Source organism: Simochromis diagramma, unplaced genomic scaffold (genome assembly GCF_900408965.1).
Source record: "Simochromis diagramma unplaced genomic scaffold, fSimDia1.1 OVJJ01000131.1, whole genome shotgun sequence".
NCBI classification, from domain to species: Eukaryota; Metazoa; Chordata; class Actinopteri; order Cichliformes; family Cichlidae; genus Simochromis; species Simochromis diagramma.
Genome location: NW_024387200.1, coordinates 2,423,711 through 2,448,313, shown reverse-complemented (window position 1 = coordinate 2,448,313; position 24,603 = coordinate 2,423,711). Strand labels below are relative to the sequence as shown.

Below are 24,603 nucleotides of genomic sequence, written 5' to 3'. Positions count from 1 at the left end.
GAGTGTGTGGGAAAGAAATGGTTGTCCGCGCCCCGCAGGAAGCCATGCCACTGTCATCTATGGTGAGGGAAATCTGTGTGTCCGTGTGAACTTGTGTATGTCTGTCGGGGTCACCTTTAATGCCCATGCTGCTTGCTGATGTGGATGCAAATGAATACCCCAATCTGTTTGCTTAAGCTTCAGGTGAACTAGTTGCTTTTCAACAGATTATCGCCTCTAGACGAAGCTTTAAAAAGTCTCCTTCCTTCATGGATTAATAGGAGTGATGTCAAAGAAGGATGTAGAAAAAATTTATTCAAAACTTAAAAGCAATGCAGTATCAGTCAAAGAAACGGACTTCTGTTTGCTTTATATCTTATTTTTTCATGTTTTGTTCCTTCTAATAAAAGACGGCATGCTACGCTGCATATCAGATTAGGCTGTATATAAAAGATGGACACAGAGTTTCTTGATTTGCAAAGTCAGGTCTTTGAAGTTTGAAACAGAGATTTTTTGTTGCTTTCTCATGTTTGAAACTAGGTGTGACGCATTAGAAAAACTGCTAATACCAACTTGGATCATAATTAGAAAAATGAACCTTATATTTTATTAAACAACATTTAAAACTATTGATTGAGATACTATTTTTGCCAGTATGAGTAGTTGCCCCCTATTGGCAATGAGAAAGAATAACGAATTAAAGCGCTTCTGCACTGGCTTCAATTTTCAGACCTGGAATCTTTTATATAATGTCTATGGAAAAGTTAGATGATGTCTGGGCAATCATCTCTATTTAGGTCTTTAAAAGATTTTACAGGAGAAATAGCGATAAGAGCAAAAACTTTTTTTTTCCAATTTAAAAGGCACTTAATACAGTGCAAAACATTTGAACTATGGCGGGCTCCAACTAACTTGAAACATCATACTTTTAATCTGCATTAACCCAACTGTATTTTTAATTCTTTTGTTCTGAAGCCTTATGTTGCACTGGAGCAGTTGTTGTCTTACAGGCTGTCAGTAATACAACTTCTCTTTTGTTCTAGTCTTGCTTATGTTCCAGCTCTGTACTGAAAAAGCACATTAGGTAAGCTGTATTTTCTTTGATGAAGAAAGTCACAGATTTAATTAAATTGATGCAAATATTCTGTTTGTTAAATCAGTGGGGATACTTTAAGTTGATCAATAGACTGAGGCCAAAAGCTAATTTGTTCTAAATGTGAGGGGAAATAGCACATCCCTATTGCCATGTCAGTAATGGTGTTTTATTTATTAGAGTTTGTCTTGAAGTGTTTGAAGAATTCATTCTGTTTTAAAGACAGTACAAAAGATGTTCTCCTTGTGCGTTTCATTTATGGTTACTAAACTGACCAATTATGAATGAACAGGATTATAAAGAATGCTCTATGAAGGCTTGAAAAACCCCAAATGTACAGCTCTCATTTAAAAGAAAGTGTTTATTTCACAACACCTTTTGTTCCAGGTGTGCTCGGCGCAGTGACACCTTCTGCTCCAGCTTCTGCTGCTCACGCTCATGCTGTGCCTCGGTCTGCATCTTGATCTTGCTCTGGTAGGCATTGAGCAGCTCCATCTCCTGCTGCAGCTGCTGCCTCAGGGCCTGGCACTCCGCTTCCTGGGCCTCATCCAGACGCAGCTGACACAGCCGACCATGGGCGGCAACACGGGAGAGAGAGGTACAAAGACACAGAGAGAGAGAGAAGTTGGGGGCGGGGGTTACACAGACAAGGAACACACAAGGAGAGTAGAGAGAGAGCGGGGAAAGAAGACACAGAGATGAAATGAGGCGGGGAGGTGGTGACGGAGGGATGGAAGATAGTAGAAGGGCAATGGGGACAGACAGGGCAAGGAAAGCCAGTGGAAAGGGGCGGGAGGAGGGAAGGTTCGAGTAAGACATGAAGGGAGATAGTAAAGGAGTAAAAAAAAAAAAAAAAAGGGGTGTGATACAACAGATAAAGACAAAACACGAGACAAACAGGAGAAAAATACAAGAACATAAGCAACAGGTGGAAAGAAAGGCTTCATATACTTCATTCATTTAACGTGACCACCTGCACTTTAGTAAAGAGAAATTCTTGTTTAGCAAATATGATGAAATATGAAATGAACATCTCTCTGCTCACCGCCTGCGAAGCCATCATTTCGTTGATGCTCTGCTCATACTGCTCAGCCAGAATGGCCAGCTTGCGTGTCTGCTCATCCTTCAGGGCCTTGAGCACAGTCTTGTGCTCGGCCTTAGGCGTAACTTCCATCTGGTGGTGGCGTAGGGCTTTGTACTGTTTGGTCTGCACCTTACATGTGTCCTGAAACTGCTTCTTGATCTGCAGCTCCAAAACCTGAAGGATGGGCCAGAAAAACGGTGACAGTGAGAATGAAATCAAGAGTTAAATAGAGCACATTTTTGAAAGGTTAGAGGTCTAATGTCCCAATCAAAAGGCGCAGTTCGAGGCTTTGATACCTTAAAGGCAAATTAAAAGAAATTCATAGGTGACATATTTTGGATATTCTTACACCATTTTCCCCAAATTAATTAATTTGTTACATTCATATTGCATCACAGTTTTATCAAAAACTAGATGTTGCTCATCACTTGCGCAATCATAGAAGTGGATCCCAAAGGCAAGGGATTTTTTTCCTTTTAAGGATGATGGGAAAAAGGGATTTGAAATATTTCAAGCACTTATACATCAATCCATCAAACAATATTTAAAATATTAGATCGACTGGTCTCTGCGCTGACTCACTTTGAGATTCTTGGGTTGCTGCCGGAGCTCCAACACATGCTTGCGATGAAGTTCACGCTCACGTCTGTTGTTGTACTCAATCTGGTTCTCCAGCTCCGTCTGGTGCTGCAGGCGGATGAGGTCCATACGCAGCTTCTGCAGGGTCTTCAGCTGCCTCTGCTCCAGTTCCTGCGTGGACTCATCGTGGCGGATCAGCATGGCATGCTCCATCTCTTTCTGGGTCTTCTTCTTGTTCAGCTCCTAGGTGGGCCACGAGGAGACATGGAGGTTACAGCAAGGGAATAGAAGGATGAATCTCAGCAAGTACTATTGATGAGCATCAATTTGACATCAACATATTCCCTTGCAGAAATCAATTTTACTGTTGTGTGCTTACAGCATTGATTGCAACTAGTAACAGCTGAGAGGAAAAAGGAAGAAAAAAAAATCAATAAACATCACATATTTACTTTCCCCCCCTCTTGCTTCTAGTTTAATCACATTGATTTTGGAGCATTTTCCCACAGAAAGTTTTTGGATTTCCTTAAACACACTCAACAGCTTTTCAGATTATGGCATTGTTGGCTTGTTTTGTTGTGGATTAATCCTGCTTACAGTTAATATAAAACACCTGACAGATCTAAATAACACACTACTGTCTGCTGTGAAAACATTTGTGGGACTTTTGTACACCAAGATCATAAACACTAAACAAGGGTTTAGTATTCAAACTCGTGATGTGGGCATATATGGTTTGATCAATTCAGTCAGAAGTTTACAGTAGTAAAATTATCCAAAAGCAAAACATTTATAGATTTACAACTTGCACACGAGTTTTAGAAACTTGTATGTCCTCCACACCTCTCTGATCTGTTCCTGTTCCAAATCGTGCCTCTTGATCATGACTTTGCGCTTGAAGGCGCGGCAGTTCCTGTCGTAAAAGACCCTCTGCTGGGACAGCAGATGGGCCTCCTCCTCGGCCTGGGAATGTTGCATGTTCTCCTTGTGCTTGGACAGACGCTCCTGTTTCTCCTTCTTGGGTGTGCTGTGGTCCTCGTTCATCTCCTGATGAGAGGTGGAAATTCCAAGTAGAAGGGGGAATAGAGAAAGGAGATTGTGTTAACATACACAAGACAGAAGATAGAAGTATTACTAGTAAAGCCTTCATTGTAAGCAGTCAGTGGTGAACTGTGTAGTTTGGGATGTTAATGGATATGTGAAAAACAAATGTTGCCTAAACAAGCTATTTGTAAGCCATTTTTTGCTGGGGAATAAAATAGAACCTCTATTCAAATCAACTTCATCAAATATTTTTTGTAAGACCATTTGGTCAACTGAAGGTGACCTTTTATTTTGAACAACAGCTTACTTTTGAAGCCAAAGGAAGAAAAAGAAAATCTTTTTCTTCTAAATAAAGGAATTTTCTTTCTCTTTCATGAGCAATCTACAACTCGCGCTAATGCACTTAACACATGAGCCTGATCCCTGCTCTCTGTGGTGTCTAATTCCGTTATAGCCCTCAGTTGGTGGGAAATATCTCTCTCTGCCAGCGATGCTTTCTCCTAACTGTGCTGACCTAATTTTGGTCACTTATCATGTAACTGAAAACACAGTGTATCACACTGCCAGCCCACAAGAGTATTCTCTGGATTCTTTTACAAGGTTGTGGTGGTTCACAAGTGCTCCGGTGAGCGTATGGATTTCTGACTTTTCTTGTTTGTGTGTACATACATGTGTAGGTACACAGTTGGTAGGCTGAGTGACTCAACACAACTTCCAAAAGACCATGCTGAAGTGGAAGTGTATGTTTGTGTGTGGGAGCCTGATTCTTCAGCACAGAGCGCAGAAGGTCACGTGTCACCCATGAGAAGGCGTGCGAAGGAGCGCGCCTGAGAAGAAAAGAGGAAACCAACGAGCCCAGCATACCTCCTTAATCTTCTCCTTGCAGAGTTTGTACTGCTTTTTCTGATTATCAAGAAATGTGGTTAGCTCCTTCTTCTGCTGGGCCACGATCTGCTGCTGGAACTTCTTCTCATCTGCCAGCGCCGTCTTCATCTGGACAGAATAGACAGGGACAAGAGCATGGTTAGATGCCCCTGACCAGCAACAGACAACACGCCACCAAACTGTGGACAAATACATTCATGCACAAACCTATATAAGAACATTAAAGTATATTAACATATATTAACTAAAGTATATTTGAAGAAAATAAGTTGGTTGATTAAAATTCTAACACAAACAATGTCCTGCTTAATTATAATATGATCAGTTAAAAATTCTAGTCTGCACTTCAATTCTAAATCAGATGTTATAATTCAGATAAAATTACCATAACATTTGTTCTTCTAGATGATAAAACAACCTTCTTTTTTTTTTTTTTAAAGAAAAGAGACATTGCAGTTATAGTTATAGAATTCTATGTAAATATCTAGTAACATGTTGGTTTGTGACAGCCACATGTCACCTATTCATGACACCGTTTAGATGTACAGACTCGTCTATATAAACAGATAAACTATCTCCTTGACTGTTGCAGCACGCACACTGGGTGCTAATCACAAAGATATACAACGTGTTTTTCAGAGCGTGACACTCTGTGACCCAGTTCTGCCCCTGTGTTTCATCACATGTATCATTGGGTGGCAGCAGTGGGTTAAGTTCTAACAAAAACATCCTCATTACTCATTGCAACACTGAACAGCTTTAAAATAGCAACACTTTAGAAAAGAATAGAACTTTTTGACGTGTTTTTCTTCAGCAGCATTAGAAATGTCACAGCTTCAATATTATTCCCATTTTTTCAAAGCTGACCAGGTCCACCAGCCAACTGTTGCATCGTACATGTAAGTCAGTGTGATCATTTGTGAAATAACCTAACAGTTACTGCACTTTTTCAAATGTAACCCCATCAAAAGTCCCACCTCTTTCTCAGAATGCACAGCATGCCGTTTTGCCAGCTTCTCCAGTTCAATGTAGGCGTTGTTGGCCTGCGTCTCCACCTCTTTCTGCAGCTTGAGCCGATGCTCGTCCATCTCGGCCTTTAGCTTGTTCTCCAGGGCGATCAGCTGCTTCTGGTGCTGCCGCCGCATGCGCTTGTAGCCGGACATCTGTTCTCGCAGCTCACTTTCCTGCTCATGCTCATGAATCTGTTTGGTCACCTGTGGTGAGAGAAAAGTTAGAAGATGCAAATCAAATTACTTCACAAAAAAACCAAAAAAAACCCCAAAACAGTAATGCCTAACTGATTAATTCGATATGATCAAAGTATCTCGGTTCATTTACGAGAAGAACCTCAAACAAAAACGTTACAAAACAAAACAGTTCACCTGTTGTAATCAGACTACATTACTTGCTAGTTTTACATGTACAAGAAAGAATCTTCAACATGCGATATGAAAATAATGACATTAAGAAGCAAATAATTTGAAATCCACCACTTCAGCTGAACAAAAGCTCTTTCATCTGACAATCTCAGATTCGCAGACACTGCACAGAATAGCCGACTTCAAAGTTCCTCAAATGTATTTAAGTCAGAGCGTGGGAAAGAAAACAAAAATGCTGTAAAGACAATAATAAACATCTACTGTATGACTAAATTTAACCTGAGGCAATGACCTTACTGGTATTTCTTAACACTTTCATTTATTCTTGCTTTTAACCCAAACCTTGACCTGACCCACCAACCTGAGGACAAAAAGGGTTCTCCACATCTAGGTAGTACTCGCTCCGCATCTTCTCATAACTTCCACCTGAACTCCTCAGGCCAAACATGATGGCAACTTTAGCCAAGTGCACCAGCATCCAGGAACCTTGTGCAGCATCCTATGCCCGACAGAACCCTGCCTGAGCTCCGATGCCACCCTGAGACCCCCCCCCCCCCCCACGACACACTTTACTGGACGTTGAGCCCCCTCCCTCTCCTTGGTTCGCGCCCTGGGCACGCAGCGGCCAAGGCAGACGTGTGAACTGTGAATGAGGCAGTTGGACACCACGGGCCAACAAGAGCACAGAGCGGCTCTTTAGTCAGGCTAACGCTAAGCGGCGGACAGCAGGTGGGTCACATGAATACCTCATTGAGAAAGACTGAGAGAAGTTGGAGGGGGGTGTTAGAGAGGAGCAGGCCGAGATGAGGGGAGGGAGGGTGATTGCAAAGGAGAAACAGCAGATGGAGAGTGGCTGGGAGAGAGTTAAACAGGAAAAATAGAAATAATCAGCAGTAAAATAAGAGCATCTACATGGAGGAGAAAAAAAAAAAAAAAAAAAAAAAAAAAAAGACAGGGTGGGGGGAAATGGGGTGGAAATATGTGGAGGCTGAGCTCCCCTTCTCCTTAATCTGCTCTGAATCAATACCTCTACTGTAATAGAACCTCCCAATCCTAGTCACTTGCTTCGCTGCCACCATGCATACAGCCACAAAGGGCCAAGTCAAGTCATGTGACGGCTTCTTTCACACAAGGCTTTGGGACTGGAAAGGAGATCATATTCAGGGAGAGGAGGGAGGGAAGGCATGCAGGCTAAAGGTGAATGTTCGAGTGAGTGAGAATTAAGCGCCCAAACTTTAATTTTTGCTTATTTTGCAGTTCAAGATGATCAGTCTTCACAGAGTTTAACTTGTGTGAATGTGCAAGCCTACTTAAATAGAATTATTGCTGGTGGTGACTGATGCATTTTTGTTTGCAATAAATTAACTACAACAGTCCACTTAGTTTGATCTCTGTGTTTGCAAGGCATTTAGCGTCAGTGAATATGCAATATCACAATTGTGACTTTATGATAACACAACATCGAGGGCAAGAGCCAGACCTGCATTGATATCAAGAGCCTCAGAACGCCGAAATCCAAGTAAATATTAATGCTCCTGGTAGTTAACAGAAGAAGACTATCCCCTTGTCAAACCTCCATGATTCTTCTTTATCGCTTCCTTATTACATTAAGGAAAACACATTTCAACCCTGGTAGGTACCACATAGAAAAAGCATGGTTGTAGTTTGAATGTTACTGCAGATGTATAGTAGCATATAGCAAAGACATCTGGTTTACAGGAGGAAGCAAAAGGCCTCGGACCTTTGTATAGCATGCCTTTTTCCTGTCAAATGTGAGGAGATCTCCCTTCTCAAGTCTGATCACAAAAATAGGACTCAAATGCAAAAGATGTCCTCCTAGCTTATTCAATTCTGACACTGACCTGTAAAGAACAAACATTTTAATATATATAACTGCATAACATGAAAGTTAACAAGTACAACCTTAATTCTGCAAGTTGCAAGAAAACTGATGGGGGAGGAGCACATTTTGATATGCCTTACACTACACTTTAATTTCCCATCAGCGTTTATGCTGTCAGGTTGCAAACTGCAACCAGCAGCTAAAGAATAGATGAAGTGAAATATTTTACAACAATGTTGTCTCTCACACCAGCTTACACGTCAGTCAGTGGCTTCATCTAACCTATAATAACCCCTGCCCTCGCTCTCACTCACTGTCTCACATTCGTTCACCTTCTCACTTTGCATCCATGTCTTTCCAGTTTTCCTGTCCCCTCATCGTTTTTCCTTTTCCACACATGTCCCTGGATAATTTTACATCCTGCTCTCCTTCACCTTCTTTTCATGCCTTTTCCACAATACCTCTCATGTCTTCGGTTTTACCCCTTTCTTCTCTTGTTTCCCCACTGCTACATTTGTTCAGACTCCACACTTCATTTCACCAGTAAATGTGATATTCTTTGGGGGTTTTTTTTGTCAGTTAAGAGCAGTGCTGATTGAAATCTTAAGTCTCACCTTTGTTTTTCTATCCTTTTCTCTGCCCTTCTTATCTCCCCAATATCTGCCATCAGTGTCCTCTAAGATGCCTTTACTTTCTCTTTCAGTTCACTAAATCTTTAATCTCTTGCCTTTTCCCTCAAATCACCATGACTTTTCTTTTCAAAATAATAGTTTATAATTATTTTTATTTTAGCTAATAATTCCCCCCTATTTAAGCCATTCTTAATTGTTTATGTTTTCTCACTTGTGTTCCTCTCCATCTTCCTATCTGGCTATCAATTACCTCTTGCCATCTGGACCCCCCATACTGTCCTACCTCTCCCTCTTTGTCTACCTGCTTCCAGTCTCAGTGAGTCGAGGCCAATGTGAGGATGTCTGTGCTTGGAAGAAAAAGATGATGTAATCTCTTCCAGTGCCGGTGGGCAGGACCGGCACTGTTACGCTACAGAGAGGCTGCCTTTTTTCAGTTACACAATGTGTAATCTCAGCTGCCATTATCTAAAAGTTTAATCCACTGCAATATGCATTAGATCAAAAGTATTTTCAAGTATGATTAGAAGTGTTTCTTTAAAGGATAAATGGGAGAAAAACAATTAACAAAGAGTTAAGGTGAGGAAGGAATACTTTCTTTCCCTTTTATGGTAAATTTAAGTGAGAAATGATCCAGGATACACTTTTCCATCTTTTGTGGCTAAGAACAAATATCTATAAACTCTACAATCCCTGTTTTCTGATGAAAAAGGCATCTCATCATTTTGTGAGGAGGTAAAAAAACAAAAAAACAGCAGGCTTATTGCCACTGTAATCTTTCATGTCAGTGGGAGAACATGTGAGGTTGTTTACGTATACATCAACTTCTTTCCCTAAGTGCCATAAAGGGAGGACTTTAAAAAAGTGTTTTTTTTTAATTGTTTTTTTTTTGTTTTTAAATTATATGTGATTAAATGATATTAAGCAAGTCATGATCAGTTTGTAAATCACATTGTTATACTTCCTTCTAATGCAGTACTGTAGGGGTTTCCTAAATTCAGAAATCTCTTGTGACAATAACTCTTTCCAAGCAACTCTCTTTGGTTTTAAAAAGGTAAAAACAGCAGACCTAAACAGTTGATGATGCATTTTTCCTAGGCTGAAACGTCACCCAAATACTGCGATCCATGGTCAGCAGCAGTCGGAAGACTACATCAGTTCACAGTTATGCGAGAGGGTTTTCAAACTACAGTTCCCAACTGCAGTCTTACATATACCATGTATCATTATTATCTGTTAATCATCTGCAAATCAACAGAGCCCATAAACATATGATATAGAAAAAAAAAATCAAAAACAAAATCATGTAACCTTCAGTGCCGGGGAACTACGGTTGCGGTCAACAGAAAACACACACAGCATCGGGCGGTCACTGGTTCGTGCTCTCTTCAAGGACAATATGAGGACACACAGTTGCTTGTGCACACAAACACAAACACACACACACTTCTTTGCTTACATTCTCTTGTATGTGACAAGATTTCTGGTTTAAGACCTGGCAGCAGAGGGGTACTCACAATTAAAACCAGTGGGTCATGGTTGGGTAAACACACACACACACACAAACCACCACAACTACTTTCTAGTTACTAGAGCCGGTTTCCATGACAACAGACAGGGAGGGAGAGAGAAAGAGAGTCATAGAAAGAAAGAAAGCGCAAGAGAGAGAAAAAGAGAGAGAGATGGAGAGAGAGAGTATTCCACCCCCTTCAACTCAGAATATTGAGTCAGATCTGAGAATGATGTATTATCAAATGGAGGCCAGGAAGAAATAAAGGAGAGGGTGGGAGGATGGGAGTGGTAATGCGAGGCGTAGTACAAGAGGAGAAAACAAAAGGAGTGGGGTGAATGAATGGAAAAAACAGCAGAGAAATAATATAGTAGACAACGATCCAAACAAAGTGAAGACCAAAAGATGGGAAATAAATATTTCAAAAACATCTAAACATGGAGACATACAATAACATTACACCCACTGAGACTGGGGTCATTCACGCACCACATTCACAGTAAGCTTTTTAACAAAGACAAACAAAAAAATGCCCTTTAATGCCCTCATAGTGCTGTGGTGTGAACATGAAACAGAGATTTGAGCTTCTTCAAGAAGTAATTTTTTTAAAATTTGTTTGGCCTTCCAAACAGCGCAACTTTTAAGTCAAATAAGTAGAACAAATTAATGACACTGAAACATTTACAGCATGCAGAAAACATGCTTTAGGACCTTGAAAAGAAAACACCAATAGAAGGAAGAACGTTTTAGGTTCTTACCAGTGAGGCAGACTTAATGGTGGCAAAGCGGCCCTGGTTTTTGTAGTTTTGAGCCTGGCTGCTCTTATCAAAGGAAGCTGGCGTCGGCTCTGGCCGATGGTCCCTGTGGATCCCGTCATCCCAGTTGTATTGATGGTCCTGTTTGAAAACAAAGGAGAGAAATTTAGGACTGGTAAATACTAAAAGAAAACAGAATAAATAACAACCAAGTGATCAAAGTTAAAAAAAAAAAATGATAGTGTAAACTATGCTGCACTGCAGGGCACTCAACTTTTTTTTTTTTTTTTTTTAACTTATTAAAACTGTGCCAGTATTGAAATTCGTCACCATAATTCTGTGACTTACAAAAGAAATACTCCCCACTGATTTAACCCATACAACTTCTACACTTCACAAAGATTCTTCATCATTTGATAAAACTGTGTCAACTGTAAGCTTGCATGTCATGATGAAACATCAACACCCAGCACCCCCAATAAAATCTGACTGACAAACATGCAGGGAGGCCCAGGGACCAACGAGTGCTTTTATGCGTGGAGGGAAATTCACCGCCATCAGAAAACAATGTGTGTCATTTTTAATTGTTCTCATCACAGCCCCTGAACTTGAAACAGCACACTGGTTGTCTGTTCATAAAGTGACAACCTTATTCAAGCTCTGTCAAAATACAAAGAGCAAATGAAGAAAGAGAATAACAGAAGTGACAGCCCTCTCTTCACAGAGTTGATTTCCAATGAGAATGTAAAGCACTGTATTGACCTGTGTGTGTGTGTGTGTGTGTGTGTGTGTGTGTGTGTGTGTGTGTGTGTGTGTGTGTGTGTGTGTGTGTGTGTACAGGATGCCACATGTGCAAGGGGAATTTGCGCTGCTGCTAGTTCTGCTAGTTCACATGTATACACGGCCTTTGTTCTCAAAGTGTGAACGGTGTCAGTGATGAACTTGAAGCAATCTGCAAACAGTGACGACTGTCAATGGCTTCCATGGTTTTGGGGGGAGGGGTTTATGCATACTCTTGAACGGTGCGAGACACCAAAGGATGTTTGCACAGAGCCATGTTTCCTTTTCATCTGTTAAGTGAGACAGTTATCAACCCAGAAAAGAAGTGAGTCAACCACTAACATGGCATTTGTTGATTACGATTGCTGTCTTTGTTTCTTCTTCCATGCACTGAACTCTGGGAAAAGTGTTTAAGACTGTTTACTAATACCATTTCAAAAGACAGGAAAAATGTTAGGTACAAAGTTGTCCTTGTGCTTAATTCCACTTGGCTTGACTTTTTTGTCTCTCTTTCAGTGGGGCATCTCAGAAAACAGACTACAAATCTGATTTGACCTTTGTTGTGACTTGGATTTCTCAGACTTTATAATCTTCTTTATTTTGTAGCAGTAAAACGATAACTCTGAAGTACTGTACAGGTATCAATGACTTACGCAAGAGATATTGTAGAAGGAAGAGACATGTCTCTAAAACTAAATGTTGCAGTTTTGTTACCCTTGCCCCCAAAATCCATGAAATAAAAAACATACTCATCAAGTTAAAGCGGTGTGGTGGCAGGAATAGCTCTCTAATCAATACCCAAAGCAAAGGTGTGGCTATGTGTAATTTATAAACTTGGCTTGCTGAGTTCATATTTGTTTGTTCCTCCCATTGGAAGAGTGCACTAGGATGATGTTTATGTCAGCACTCTGGATTGAGCAATTAATGGAGCTGTAATGTTGTGACATATGTGCATACACAGCTGAAGTAACTTGTAGATTAAAGAAAACTTTAGCTAAAATAAGCTAAAATGATGGCAAGTTTCCAAAAGTTTTAACTTTTTTTTTTTTAATTAAATTGATGGTGATGCTATAGATTTTCTTTTTTATGTCTCGGTGACCACTGAAATGAAAGCCATGGCTCTCTTTCCATTCATTTAAATAGGGGCCTCAAGATAACCCCTAATCAATTCCAAGATGGCTGTCAAGTTGTAACACTCTCCATCTAGATTTAAAGTGATGAACACTTTGTAGTCGACAACTGGTTGTATGGCACATTTCAGGGTCTGTTTGTACACGACAACAACTTGCACTACATATTTCCCACTTGGTTATATATGAATCGAGTATCCTTCACACCCTCTGGTTGTCACTGCAGTAGCTGGTCTTAGATGAACTCAGTATTTCAGTGGTTGTTTGGACGGTTGTTGCTAGTAGTTGTTGAAATTACTCTTTAATTATTTCATAGTCTCCGGCTGTCACAAAACTGTCTCCAGTTTTATATATTTTTTAATTAATTAATATTTTAAATTGTATTTAGTTTAAAAAAAAATGAGATTAACACTGTTTGAGTATGATGGCTGATGCTCAGTTAAAAGGCTTTGGGAACAATAAGAACTCCCAATAGTGGTTTCGAACTTTCAGCCTTAATCACCATCCCGTCTTCACCCTTAATTTTTACCTTCTTGGTGTGTGGGGAGGAGTCCAGGGTGCTGCTGTAGTCTTGGGGATGCATCATGGTCATATCAGAGCAGCTGTCATCCAACACCTCCTGCATGCTGTTCACGCTGCTGCTCTGGCTACCCGTGCTGACCGAGGTGCTGGGAATAGAGTGGTTGCTGCCCAGGCTGTTCATCTTACAGCTGGCTGCCTCGCTGTCCTGCAAGTGCGCACAACATATACACGTGTTCAGAAACATAAATGTACACAAACACTCAAGGAACATGCTACTGAAATATACAAAAGTCACCCGTGACCTTCGCCCAATTATACCCAGGCTTTCTTCAAACTGTACCATTAAATGGAGTTGCCTCAATACAAACGGGGGGGGGGGGGGGGATCACTGATGCCCTATAGATTGCATTAGAGTCAAAGTCATGCTAAATTGCCTATTAACCTCTAATTGTTAAGATGTGTGTGTCTGAGTCATTCAGTAGCGTCTGAGCTTATGTTAATGGACAGTGGTCAGACAGAGGTCTTCAGATTACAAGTCAACTTGAAGGTGTACAAGACAGATACGGGATGAAACTGTGTAGCTTTTAGAAGCAAAAGCCAATTCACTTAGGTCTAAAGCAACAGGACAGGATATTTACTCAGTCTTTCCACATAAAACAAGGATTGGTACATCAGGTTTTTCAGGGTAAGGCTTTCAGCAGTGTCTTGTTGCACTAAGGTCTGGTGGCTGCTGTGAATTGTGTCACATGGTGTAGGATGACATTACTGTCGCTACGAGCTGTCCATAACTGTTCACTTTACTTCAGGCCAGGTCAGCTAAAGGACATTTCATCTCAGGCTACCAAGACTGCATGAGAAAGACTCCCATTTGTTGTGATTTCAAAGTGCTGAAGCAGTACTGACTAGTGTGGAGTCACCATCTCTGAGACTTAAGTGTCATCCTGAGGATGCAGATAAACTATGCTGCCCCTCAACCTTTTGTCTGAAATCATCTGTTGGCCTACAGATAGAGAACTGTGTGAAATAATGAGCTTAAACTCTGTCATTGGTGTCAAGTACAAGCACTTATTTTATGTAGTGGTGATGGAAATTTTAAATATAATAATTATTTCAATTACTTTGCGAAAATACTCTGCAGATTAACTGAATCCAAACCTCATTTTAGTGCAACTCTGCTACTTAAAGACTGTGGCTACATATATGCAATTTTTCATCTTCATATTAACTATTGTTAAGAATTGAAGAACTGTTTCTGGTGCCACTCCCTGTGATCATGCACTCTGCAGAGTTTTTTCTTTTAACATTAATTTGTCTGTTTAATATTTAAGTTTGATGCATAAACTGTTTCCCCATTAACCTCCCTTCTCCCTTTTTTTTTTTTTTTTTTCTTCCTCCCACCTCCTCCTCCTCCTGGCTCTCTCCCATGGGCCCGTTGTGTTTCTCCTGGTATAGGATCTTTTTCATCTTGCGGTACTGCAGATTGTCGAGCTCACGCACTGCATCCTTGGTCCTCTGGATGAGGTCAATGAGAATGCGTGGCGAGCGTTCCCGACGTACAAAATCATGCTGAAGAGAAAAAGACAGACAGTCAGTTACTTCATTCAAGGTTTTAGTCAGACTTTATTACGATACAAGGAGGAAAATACTTGGTTTAGAAACTAAAGCTAATCTTTCTATTAGGGTTATCTTTTTTATTTGCATTTCAATTGCTGTCTTCATGTCATACAGTTTAATTTAAACTGAACATTATGGATGTTTTCTTCCCAGTTTTTCAATAGAAATTCAGAAAGTATTGCCTCAGACTACTTACAATATTGGCAGTAAACATTTATAAGGGAAATAAAATAAGCTGAACCGGAATGAAGATGAAAATTTTATATATTAATTACTTTCTTTTGCATTATCTTAAACATTGGCACCATTTACAGATCTTTTAAGTTGTTCGTAAATATTTGGAAGTCATTTAAACATGTCTAAAATTTTATTTCAACGAGCACCACAACTCTGGCAATCACTAGAGGGCGCCTGTAGGTTGTTCAACCCATTCTGGTCCCAGCACTCAATACGCTCTACGACAGTCTCTGAGAAGGTCCATATAATCGATTTTTATAAATACTCCTAATCCTTCTCATTTCAATAAATACTGTTTGAAATGCATTTGGCCTTGCACCAAGTTAATGAGAACTTTAATTAAATCATGTCATATAACAAAAATCCCACTAAGCATTGATAATTGAGAAATTTTAGTCATTTAATCTGTATCCTTTGCTTTTGTGCTTTTTTTTTTTTTTTTTTTTTTTTTTTAGAATGAGCTACACACATTAACCTCTGTGGAGGAAAAACAAACATACTTAGGAGTTTCTTCTATCAGGGCATAGCAAAGCAAATTGGACCTTGTTATTTACTAAAAGAAAGCAAAATCCTTCTAGAAGAAAAAAAAAAAAATATGTGAAAGGTCAGACTTCCTTTTAAAAATATGATCAGTGAATGATGTAATGGTTTCACACTTCTATGGAGATCATTTAAGTGATTATCATTGCTGAGTCTGTCCAGTGCTAGTGAGATGAACCTCTGTAATCTAATGTAGGTGCAATTTGGTGGAGGTTGGGACATTGTGCATTTATGTAATTATTCAATGAATAACCAACGGGTCAGAGTGGGATTGGTGGGTTGTGGGAGAGAAGGTGGGGGTCGAGTGATAGTGGATGGCTATTTTTAATTTGTGTTTTTTTCATTTGTTTGTTTTTGTTTTGTTTTTACAAACAATTTAGGGGTGTCAAAAAAAAGAATAAAAAAAGCAAAACAAATAAAAACAGAACAGATATTTCTGCCCAGCACTTCCTCCCACTACAACACACAAACATGTTCACACCTCCTCTTAGTCAGTGTCATTCATAAAATATTGGCTGCATAAAAGGCTAAAATGTATTCAACCTAAAGGTACGTGACTAAAATATTATATTCTGCATGAAAAAAATACATATATTTAAGTGTATTTTTAGCCATCACTCTCTGCACACCTTCCTCTCCATGTGACAGATGCCAGTGTAATGGGTTAGTCAGGACACAGAGGAATGACATCACACACTGAAAATAGAGATGAAAGTGATTTGTCCCATTTTCTGATTGACCTACAGCAGAATGTGGGTGGTTGGCCACCCCCATCCCATCATCCAGTGAAGTTATCTCCAGGATTCCTCCTCATTATGAGGTTAGTGTAAAGAAGAAGTGACAGCAAATCTACAGCACCTGGAGTCTTGTCTGGTACATGTATTGTGGCATCACTATTGCCTTCTACCAGAAGTACTCATCCATAATCAGTTTTAGCCTGTTCTTTTAGGATAAATTTGTTTTTGACACATACTATTACTAACTTTTCAGGCTACCGTTACTACTTTAGACCAGTCCACATCTACTACACTGATAGCAATAATAGCCACTAAAGGAAAAGGCAAATATGTTGGATGTATTAAAATAATAGTTCAACATTTTTGGGGAGATTATAATTTTTTGGCTTTCTTGAAAATAATTAGATGAGCACACTAGTAAAAATCTCATATTTGCAGGAAAGTATATGGATGAAGCAAGCAGTCATTTAGTTAAATTTTAGCATAATAACAGGAAACAAAGGGAATTCTGAAAATATTAAACACTTCATGAACACATCATATTGTATGTTGTTTCACATACAAAAGATAAAACAGGTTGAGGTCAGTGGAATTTTGCAAGTTGGGCAAAGTGAGAATTAGTAGACTAAGTAATCTAACCAGCTACTCGCAACACATCTTTGCAAACCTTATCATTTCCTGCTTAGTCTAAGCTACATGTTGCATTGAAAACAATCACAAAATACTCATTCATAAATCGGTTATTGAAATCATGAATTCAAAAAAGCAAACATTTAGATGATTCCATCCATTCAAATATAAGGAACTGATTTTTCTTGTAAACTAGGGCAACTCAATTATGCTATTAGTTTTAGATGATTAGTCAAACACAAAATTAAATTTGAAGACTTCCTTTCATGCTCTGGGAAGTTGCTGTTGTGCTGTAAATATCTGTGGTTAGTAAGTAAATTTATACAGCTGAAAAACTCAGAGTTAGTTTCAACTATTCAAGTGAGTATGTTCGTTTAAACGAAGTGTACTTACGGGGGGTTGAGGCCACTGAATGGTTACTCTTTTATTTTTCGTAATTACCATTATTCTGAATGAGGTTTTAAAGGACAGAGAGTGAATTTAACCTGAAGCCAGTACACTGGTAGCTCAAGGCCCACAGATTAGTGACCTGATTTTCCCTTTAAAGCGCTTGGAGGGGCGTGTGCCTGTGTGTGTGTGTGTGTGTGTGTGTGTGTGTGTGTGTGTGTGTGTGTGTGTGTGTGTGTGTGTGTGTGTGTGTGTGCTTGCACTAAAATGAAGAGTAAATTTGTGTGCGTCTCAGAAGAGAAAGTGGGGTATTAATCATAAACTAACACCCCAACCCCCAAGCCCTTCACTATAAAGCAGGCCCTTGGACACTGATCCAAAGTCTGTTTGGTACTTATCCCTCTTTAATGGTTTTTTCAGTAAGGATTTGGGTCAGGGGTACTTGGAAGAGTGCATTCCAGTCAAAAGCCCCATCCTATCCAGACAACAGTCCAGATCCCTTTAGTTAACCACTTCCTAACCTCACACCTTCCTCCATAAAGTGAGACAGGTGTGAAAAGTCCTGCTTGGGCTTCAACACCACTGAGCGTGATCACCAAGAACTTAAAACTCTTAGTGCACCAATAGGATTACCTGTTGGTCACACAAACAAAAAGATCATCTCCTCAATCACAGGGAAACACAATGGACATGCATGGATTATCAGCGTGTATGCTCATTGTGGTTTTGGAGATACATATGGGCTGTCACTGGCAGGATGGCTTTAAAAAAAAAAAAAAACAACAACTTGCAGGTTTAAGCGTTAAGTTTTACGAGATTATTTTATCTGTGTTTGACAACAGTAACATTTTGCGTTTTAAGGGGTTAGATGAGTTATATTATATATGAGTTTTAGGGTAAAACAACCATTGCGGTTCCACAACATCAGTACTCAAATGCAATTATTTATGTCCAAAACAATAAATTTATTTTCTTTGTCTTTCTACTCATTTTATCACACCGTATAAAATGTCGCAACAATAAAAGTAATGAGATGCAGCTCTGTGGAGCTCAATTGTCTTCCTGTGTCTTATCCCTTGGCTGTGAGGCAACGGGGGGAATAAAAAAAAAAAATCTCAGTAGGATGCTTGATTCCTGTGCTTGAAGAAGACAGTGTATATATGCTTGCGTATTAGGGAGCCGTGGGTGGATGGGAGTGACTCATCCTCATGACTGACTGAGACAGGAAGTGAGGTCACAGCTAGAAAGATTACTGAGGAAACCCACTCACTCGTAGCAGCTCCCCCGACGAGGGTCTGTCCTGAGGAATTTTCAGCAGGCAATAGTCAACAAAGCTGCGAAAGAGGTCAGACCTAGGTAAAGAGGACAGTGAGAAAGAAGTCAGTCATAGTCCTTCTTGGACTAATATTTTTAAAATTAGAAAAATCTTAAGTAGAAATGACAGTGACAAGCTAAAGAGCCAAGCCATCTGTCCTTTTTGGCAATTAATGACTAATGTACAAGGAGGAGCAATCCACAGCTCTTTGGTGTTTAATATATCAGTGACTTAAGTAGAACAATCTTGCATAATCTCTTAGTGTAGCCCCGAATGGGAACTATATATGGATTATGTAAATATGTGGAGCAATAAAAATATAGGCCAGTGGAGCTGTGGTCTAAATATGTAATCATGGTAATCTAGCAGATATGGTAGATATACCACCATATGTTTTGTTTGCTGTTATGAGTTGTTAAGATAAAATAGACTGGAATGCTCTTTAGGTTTATTAAAATACACACTGAGGGTATACGACTGAGATCTCCCTCAACCTCTACTTCTCTCTCAGTTGCTAGCATAGATCCATGCCTAGTCTTGTAGGTCATGCTAATGTGTTCACAGTCTGGCCTTGTGTTTGTGTATGAAGCCAATGTCTCTACTTGTCTCATCTGGATGTTGCTAATGCCTCGGGCCCCTGGAGCTCCTCCAAAAATACCACAACCCTGTGCTGTCCCACACAATCGCTCACCTAAAGCACGATACTAGAAATCAACACTAATTTTACAACAGATGTCATAGGCAGCAAGTTTTAACTTAAAAGAACTGCCTTGCCTCACGTTTCTCATGACCTGCTCACAATACTCGTGCCTACTTAAAGGTTTAAAAAGAAACATTGTTATTTAATGAACGCTTGTGTGGAACTGATGCACATGTTCTACAGTATGAGACAGGTAAACGGTTGCATTCAGCTACTCCTGAGGAGCTGTGTGACAGAGACAAATTTTCACAACATATTACAAGGAACTCCTGCACGACACTGCATACCTAGGACATCACATGCATACCATGGCAGTCACAACATGGCAGAAGTACACAGGAGTAAATTACAGGGAGAACATCAAGCACAGGGTTAATATTTGATGAGTGCCATTTCCCCAATGACAATCATACCACACATGCTGTGGTTACAGCAACTCAGAGAAGCAGTAGCATATTTGTTCCTTTGCTAAATTCCTGCCAGTGTCTTGCATTTTTTGCTAATTGAGATCACCTAGTTCTCAGCTCATACATGCTGCTGAATATGTATCCGCTTTTCTTCTGTTCCCAAATTATTCCTTTACTACCAAGATTGTGCTAGCCAATACTGAGCCCATTGTTCATACAATAAATATAAAGATATAAAAATATTATATAGCTTATATAGCATTTATTCATTAACCGAGAATAAAAAACATAAAAAGCTAAGCTATGGTGGCTTATGTAGAGTGCTTGGATTATTCTACTAACTAAGCCAACTGTGTATTGAATAAATGATTTCACTTCTTATAGTCCTCCAGATAAAAAAAAATGTATACCTTTTATGATGAGATTTGTTTTTAAACAGTAATTCATTTAAGCTTTTTTCTTGAATTTACAAAAAAGCATATCAGTTTTAAATGCTGTTTCTCAGTTTTTTAGATGACATAAACATTTCATGACAATATCTAGCAGCTCCGCTGGTCTTGTCTGACAATGTGGGATATATTGGTGATGCAAAGAGACAGCAAAGAGCTGTTTAAAACCTGCTGGCCTAAATTAAATTGCTAAAAAATTTTTGATGTCTGAAAGGACATTCCCTAGAGAATCTATTAGCTTCCGCAGTCATGAGCTGTGAGGCTGAAAGCTGCATAAAATAATGCATAAAGCAAGCTGTTTTCCCATATTTAGAACACCTCATACGTGCATGGAGGAACATATTTGTATGTTAGTATGGCAAGCTTAAAGTGTGAGTTAAATTACTTGGAATAGCAGGAGAATAATCGTGCTGTTTTGTTTAGATGCTGCCTTAAAGCTCAGCAGAAATGGTGTGGGTAGCTGCAGTGTATTTCTTTGGTAGCAGTTTCCCAGGTAATTACATAAGAGACTTAGAGTGTGCCCTTGCACATGGCCTGTCGCAGGGATCACAGGTCATGCAGATTAACACAGGGATGTCTTACTCTGGCTGAACCCTGACTGGAATGGACTTTAATGTTCACGGTTAACTGGATGCATTATATCAGTGGTTATACTGGATTTTTTTGGGTGTATGGTAATTTTGTAACATCAAGGTGCTAAAACTTACCACTCATTGGACTGCAGTGTGGGAGAGTCGTTCTGGGCAATGTGATATAAGGCACTCATGGCATTCATGTTGAACAAGGGTGGTTTACGTTCCGCTAAAATGAGAAAGGATGTGAGAATAACATATACAGTGTGCACATTTTCGCATCAGCTTCTCCTTGAATGAGGGAGAAGCTGAAGTCTAAAAAATAAGTAGTACAAACAAATAACTTTTAATCGGCTTAAGTCTGCTGAATTTCAGTCTGAGCCAATAAATGTATTATTTGACCAGTGGGTAGGTGTTTGCTCACCCAGTTCAATACAAGTGATCCCCAGTGACCAGATGTCCACTTTTCCTTCATACTGGCCCTCGTCCATGGCTAGGATCACTTCTGGGGCCATCCTGAATACAAAGGCAGACACACGCACACACGCGTATGCACACACTTTATCAAGTATGGAAAAAATCCATGAAAATGTTATAATCTTCTAAGCTTCTCAGAGTTTTTAAAGACTCTGGTATGCTGTGATAGCAGCTTAGTTTTTGGAATATATGTTTCTATACTTGTGTGACAATTTTTCGTATGCATGACAACTAGTCCACCAGTATATGGGATGCCTTTGTTTACCATTAAAGCTGCTGTGAATATGTGAGTGAATATTTTATTTTAGTGCATAAGCAACTGAAAGCCAATTGCGGAAAACTATCAATATGAATTAAAAAAAAAAAAAAAATCTTGTCAGTTCTTTCTCAAACTGAATTAATAATGACTAACATGTTGCACATGCAGCATGTTAGTCATGTTAGTCACTGCTTCCAATGTAATGAATAAACTTTCTAATGGATTTTATGAGAACTGCTATTTGCTTGTTTAGGCATATAGCCCACATATTAAACTGCTTTCACGTTTATGTGTCTATCTAGGTGCATGACTCTAGAACAACAAACATCTGCCAACAACAATGTCTAAATAAAATTGGCAGAAAAACAGAAAAAAAAGACATAAAATAGCTCATTTGTACTGAACATGTGCAAGATAAAGAAGAAACTTAATCTTCCCTTCTCTGAAGATGAGGTTCCATGTTTGTCTTGTGTGTACTGACCAGTAAGGTGTGCCCACAAAGGAGTTGGCAGGTGAGGCAATGGAGGCGGAGCCAAAGTCAGCCAGTTTGACTTGACCCAGCTCAGTCAGCAGGATATTACCAGCTTTCACATCTCTGGATAAGGGAAAAGAGCATGAAGACAGCAAAGACAGAAAAGAGAAAAAGTCACATTAGCTCCACTTATATATTATGCATATGTGCCAGGTGACTGATATGTGCCAAGTTAGTCCTACCTCCAATGAGCCAGTCCAGTTTTTATTCACTTTTGACCAACACAACAGTGTTGGGTATTTAAAGATGTCATGTTTGATTTGACATTTTAAATCTATGCCCTTTGAAACTTAAAATGATACAGAACAGTAAAACGGATTTATTTGATGTGGTTGTTGGATGCCAATCATATCTTCCCACCTTAAAAGATACAACTGTGTACAGCAATAAGGTGGGAAGGTGATGTCCAAGAGTGAGTAAGTATAGACATGATGTTTTACAACTTAATTCGTAAACACTGCAATAAATGAAGAACGTAACTGTCTTATGTTATCATGTTCCATGTTTTCACTCTATGTTGCCTGTAAGCAAGGAAAGAAATAGACTCACCTGTGAATCATATTATGGGAATGTAGGTAAGCCAGTCCTAGCAAGGCACCATGGGTAATGGCAGCAATTTCCATTTCTTGGAGTGGTTTTTTATGAACTATGGAAGAAATAAGTACAACGAATGGATTGAGCGGAAATAACATGAATGATTCAAATAGTTATTTCTATCCAAGATTGTGGAAGTGCAGACTTCATGTGCTCAGCTCTGGAAAGCACAGTATCATGGCTTTAATAATTAAGACCAACTGTACTGATCTGTCCACACACTGCAGTAATAAAGTAATCCCAGTAAACAGTTGAGTTTCCTAAGCTGGCACCCTGAGTCCTGCTGTTCTAAAAATTGTGCCAAGGCAAAAGGTCACTGCAGAACTACGACTGAGAATTTTTATATAAAGGCTAAACTCCCCAAAACAGTCTGGGAACGACTGTCACAACTGTGTACTCTGTCAGTAGTGAGTATTTGGGTGTTTAAAATAAGTCAGTAGCTTCAAGAGTGGTTAGAGGATGGGGAGTTCAGGGAATTCAAGCTCTTAAAAGTGATATAGATATTTTTTGCCAGGCGCTGAAATCTAAGAAACAAATATGTTTTCCATCTGTGATAAACAGTGGTTTAAAATGTAGTACTATTACAGCAGATTACACATTTACATTACATTATCTTGCTCCAGTATCCAAGGACGCAAATGGGGAGAGTGCCCCTAAGCATACAATCACAGAAAATATTTAGTTAGGCCCACAAAATGAACCAAATAATCACAGAAAATTGGAGAACATGAGGTTTTACAAGTTTTTAAAGATAACTGCAGTTATCTGATAGCAGGCAGTTCCTTATTTTTTGGTAGTCCAAAAAAAAAATCCTCAATAAGGTCAAGCAGTCATAGCCTACTTCTGCTCCTAAAACAGCTTAAATTAGCTAAAGGGCATACTTTACAGTGCACAACCAAGCTAAAAGACCAAAGTTACTTTTCATTAGTTTTGTTTTGACAAGTTTGGGGTTTACAAAAGTTTCAGGAGTGACTTCCTGGAAAAAAAAAATGTTAACACTTCCACCCTGTTACTGACAAAAAAGCCATTATAAAATATCTCAATGTATTGGCATATCAAACACTGATAAACATACCCTCCAGTAAATCTGATGCAGAGCCCAGACAGTACTCCATCACCAGCTGAAAGAGAAAATAGTTAAACCTCAAATAAAATGGAAACTAATCACTCACATGGAATGAGCACCGTCATAAATTTTAATTAAAGCTTTAAGTCAAGTTTGTGAAAAGTCCTAGTCTAAAGAATGTAGAGGAAGTGGGCGTACAACAGTTAGCCACAACATTAAAATCAAACAGAAAAGTGAAGTGACTAACACTTATTATCTTGATGGCAGAGGTCTTGCGTAACAGGACAGTGTGTAGAAATAGCTCAAGCCCTAGCCTCTAAACTCTGCAAATTCAAAACTGGTCAAACATCAGTGGGATCTACCAGAGCAGGCACAACCCGCAGAAGCACCACCCAGCAATCTGCAGCCAATGTTCTTATGACAGACACCAGAAGCCCCAATGGGACAGAGTTGATTTGGCAGTGCACTGTAGGCGGTTTTGATGTTGTGGCTGATCAGTGTACACAAAGAAACATAAGTACACAGTAGGAAAACATACTGAGCAGGACATGAAAACAAAAGAATGTAAGTAAAGAATGAGAGAGAGCAGAAGAGAGAAAGATAAATCAAGTATCCTGCCAGACTTAAAAAAAAAAAAATGAGGAACTTGAACAAAAAAAAAAAAGAGGATGTAGTAAAGGATCTACAAACCCAGGCAGTGTTGTCTTTCAAGTAGCAGCCTTTGTACTCAATTGTGTTTGGGTGTCGCAGCTGTCCCAAAAACTTGACTTCCTTAATGATGTCCTGCCACTTCTGCAAAAGGAAAGAATGATTCCAGCCTTTAGGTACTATTAAACTAACACTTAACTAAGACTTTAAATACAATGCATTAACCA

General features: G+C 39.4%; 1 protein-coding gene across 5 annotated transcripts in view; it reads right to left on the bottom strand.

Annotated features, from left to right (window-relative positions):
- The window catches only part of taok3a (TAO kinase 3a), an 81,999-nt gene that overhangs the window by 3,227 nt on the left and 54,169 nt on the right, over positions 1-24,603 (bottom strand). For all 5 annotated transcript variants that reach the window (XM_040050636.1, XM_040050635.1, XM_040050634.1 and 2 more), the window contains 16 exons: positions 24,419-24,520; positions 23,738-23,783; positions 22,618-22,714; positions 22,018-22,131; positions 21,225-21,316; positions 20,936-21,029; positions 18,628-18,709; positions 14,611-14,778; positions 13,220-13,417; positions 10,784-10,921; positions 5,642-5,878; positions 4,644-4,772; positions 3,579-3,782; positions 2,739-2,978; positions 2,118-2,330; positions 1,448-1,630 (listed from right to left, as the gene is read on the bottom strand). In XM_040050636.1, the coding sequence (XP_039906570.1) occupies positions 1,448-1,630; positions 2,118-2,330; positions 2,739-2,978; positions 3,579-3,782; positions 4,644-4,772; positions 5,642-5,878; positions 10,784-10,921; positions 13,220-13,417; positions 14,611-14,778; positions 18,628-18,709; positions 20,936-21,029; positions 21,225-21,316; positions 22,018-22,131; positions 22,618-22,714; positions 23,738-23,783; positions 24,419-24,520 (2,337 nt within the window). The remainder of the gene's footprint in view (positions 1-1,447; positions 1,631-2,117; positions 2,331-2,738; positions 2,979-3,578; positions 3,783-4,643; positions 4,773-5,641; positions 5,879-10,783; positions 10,922-13,219; positions 13,418-14,610; positions 14,779-18,627; positions 18,710-20,935; positions 21,030-21,224; positions 21,317-22,017; positions 22,132-22,617; positions 22,715-23,737; positions 23,784-24,418; positions 24,521-24,603) is intronic.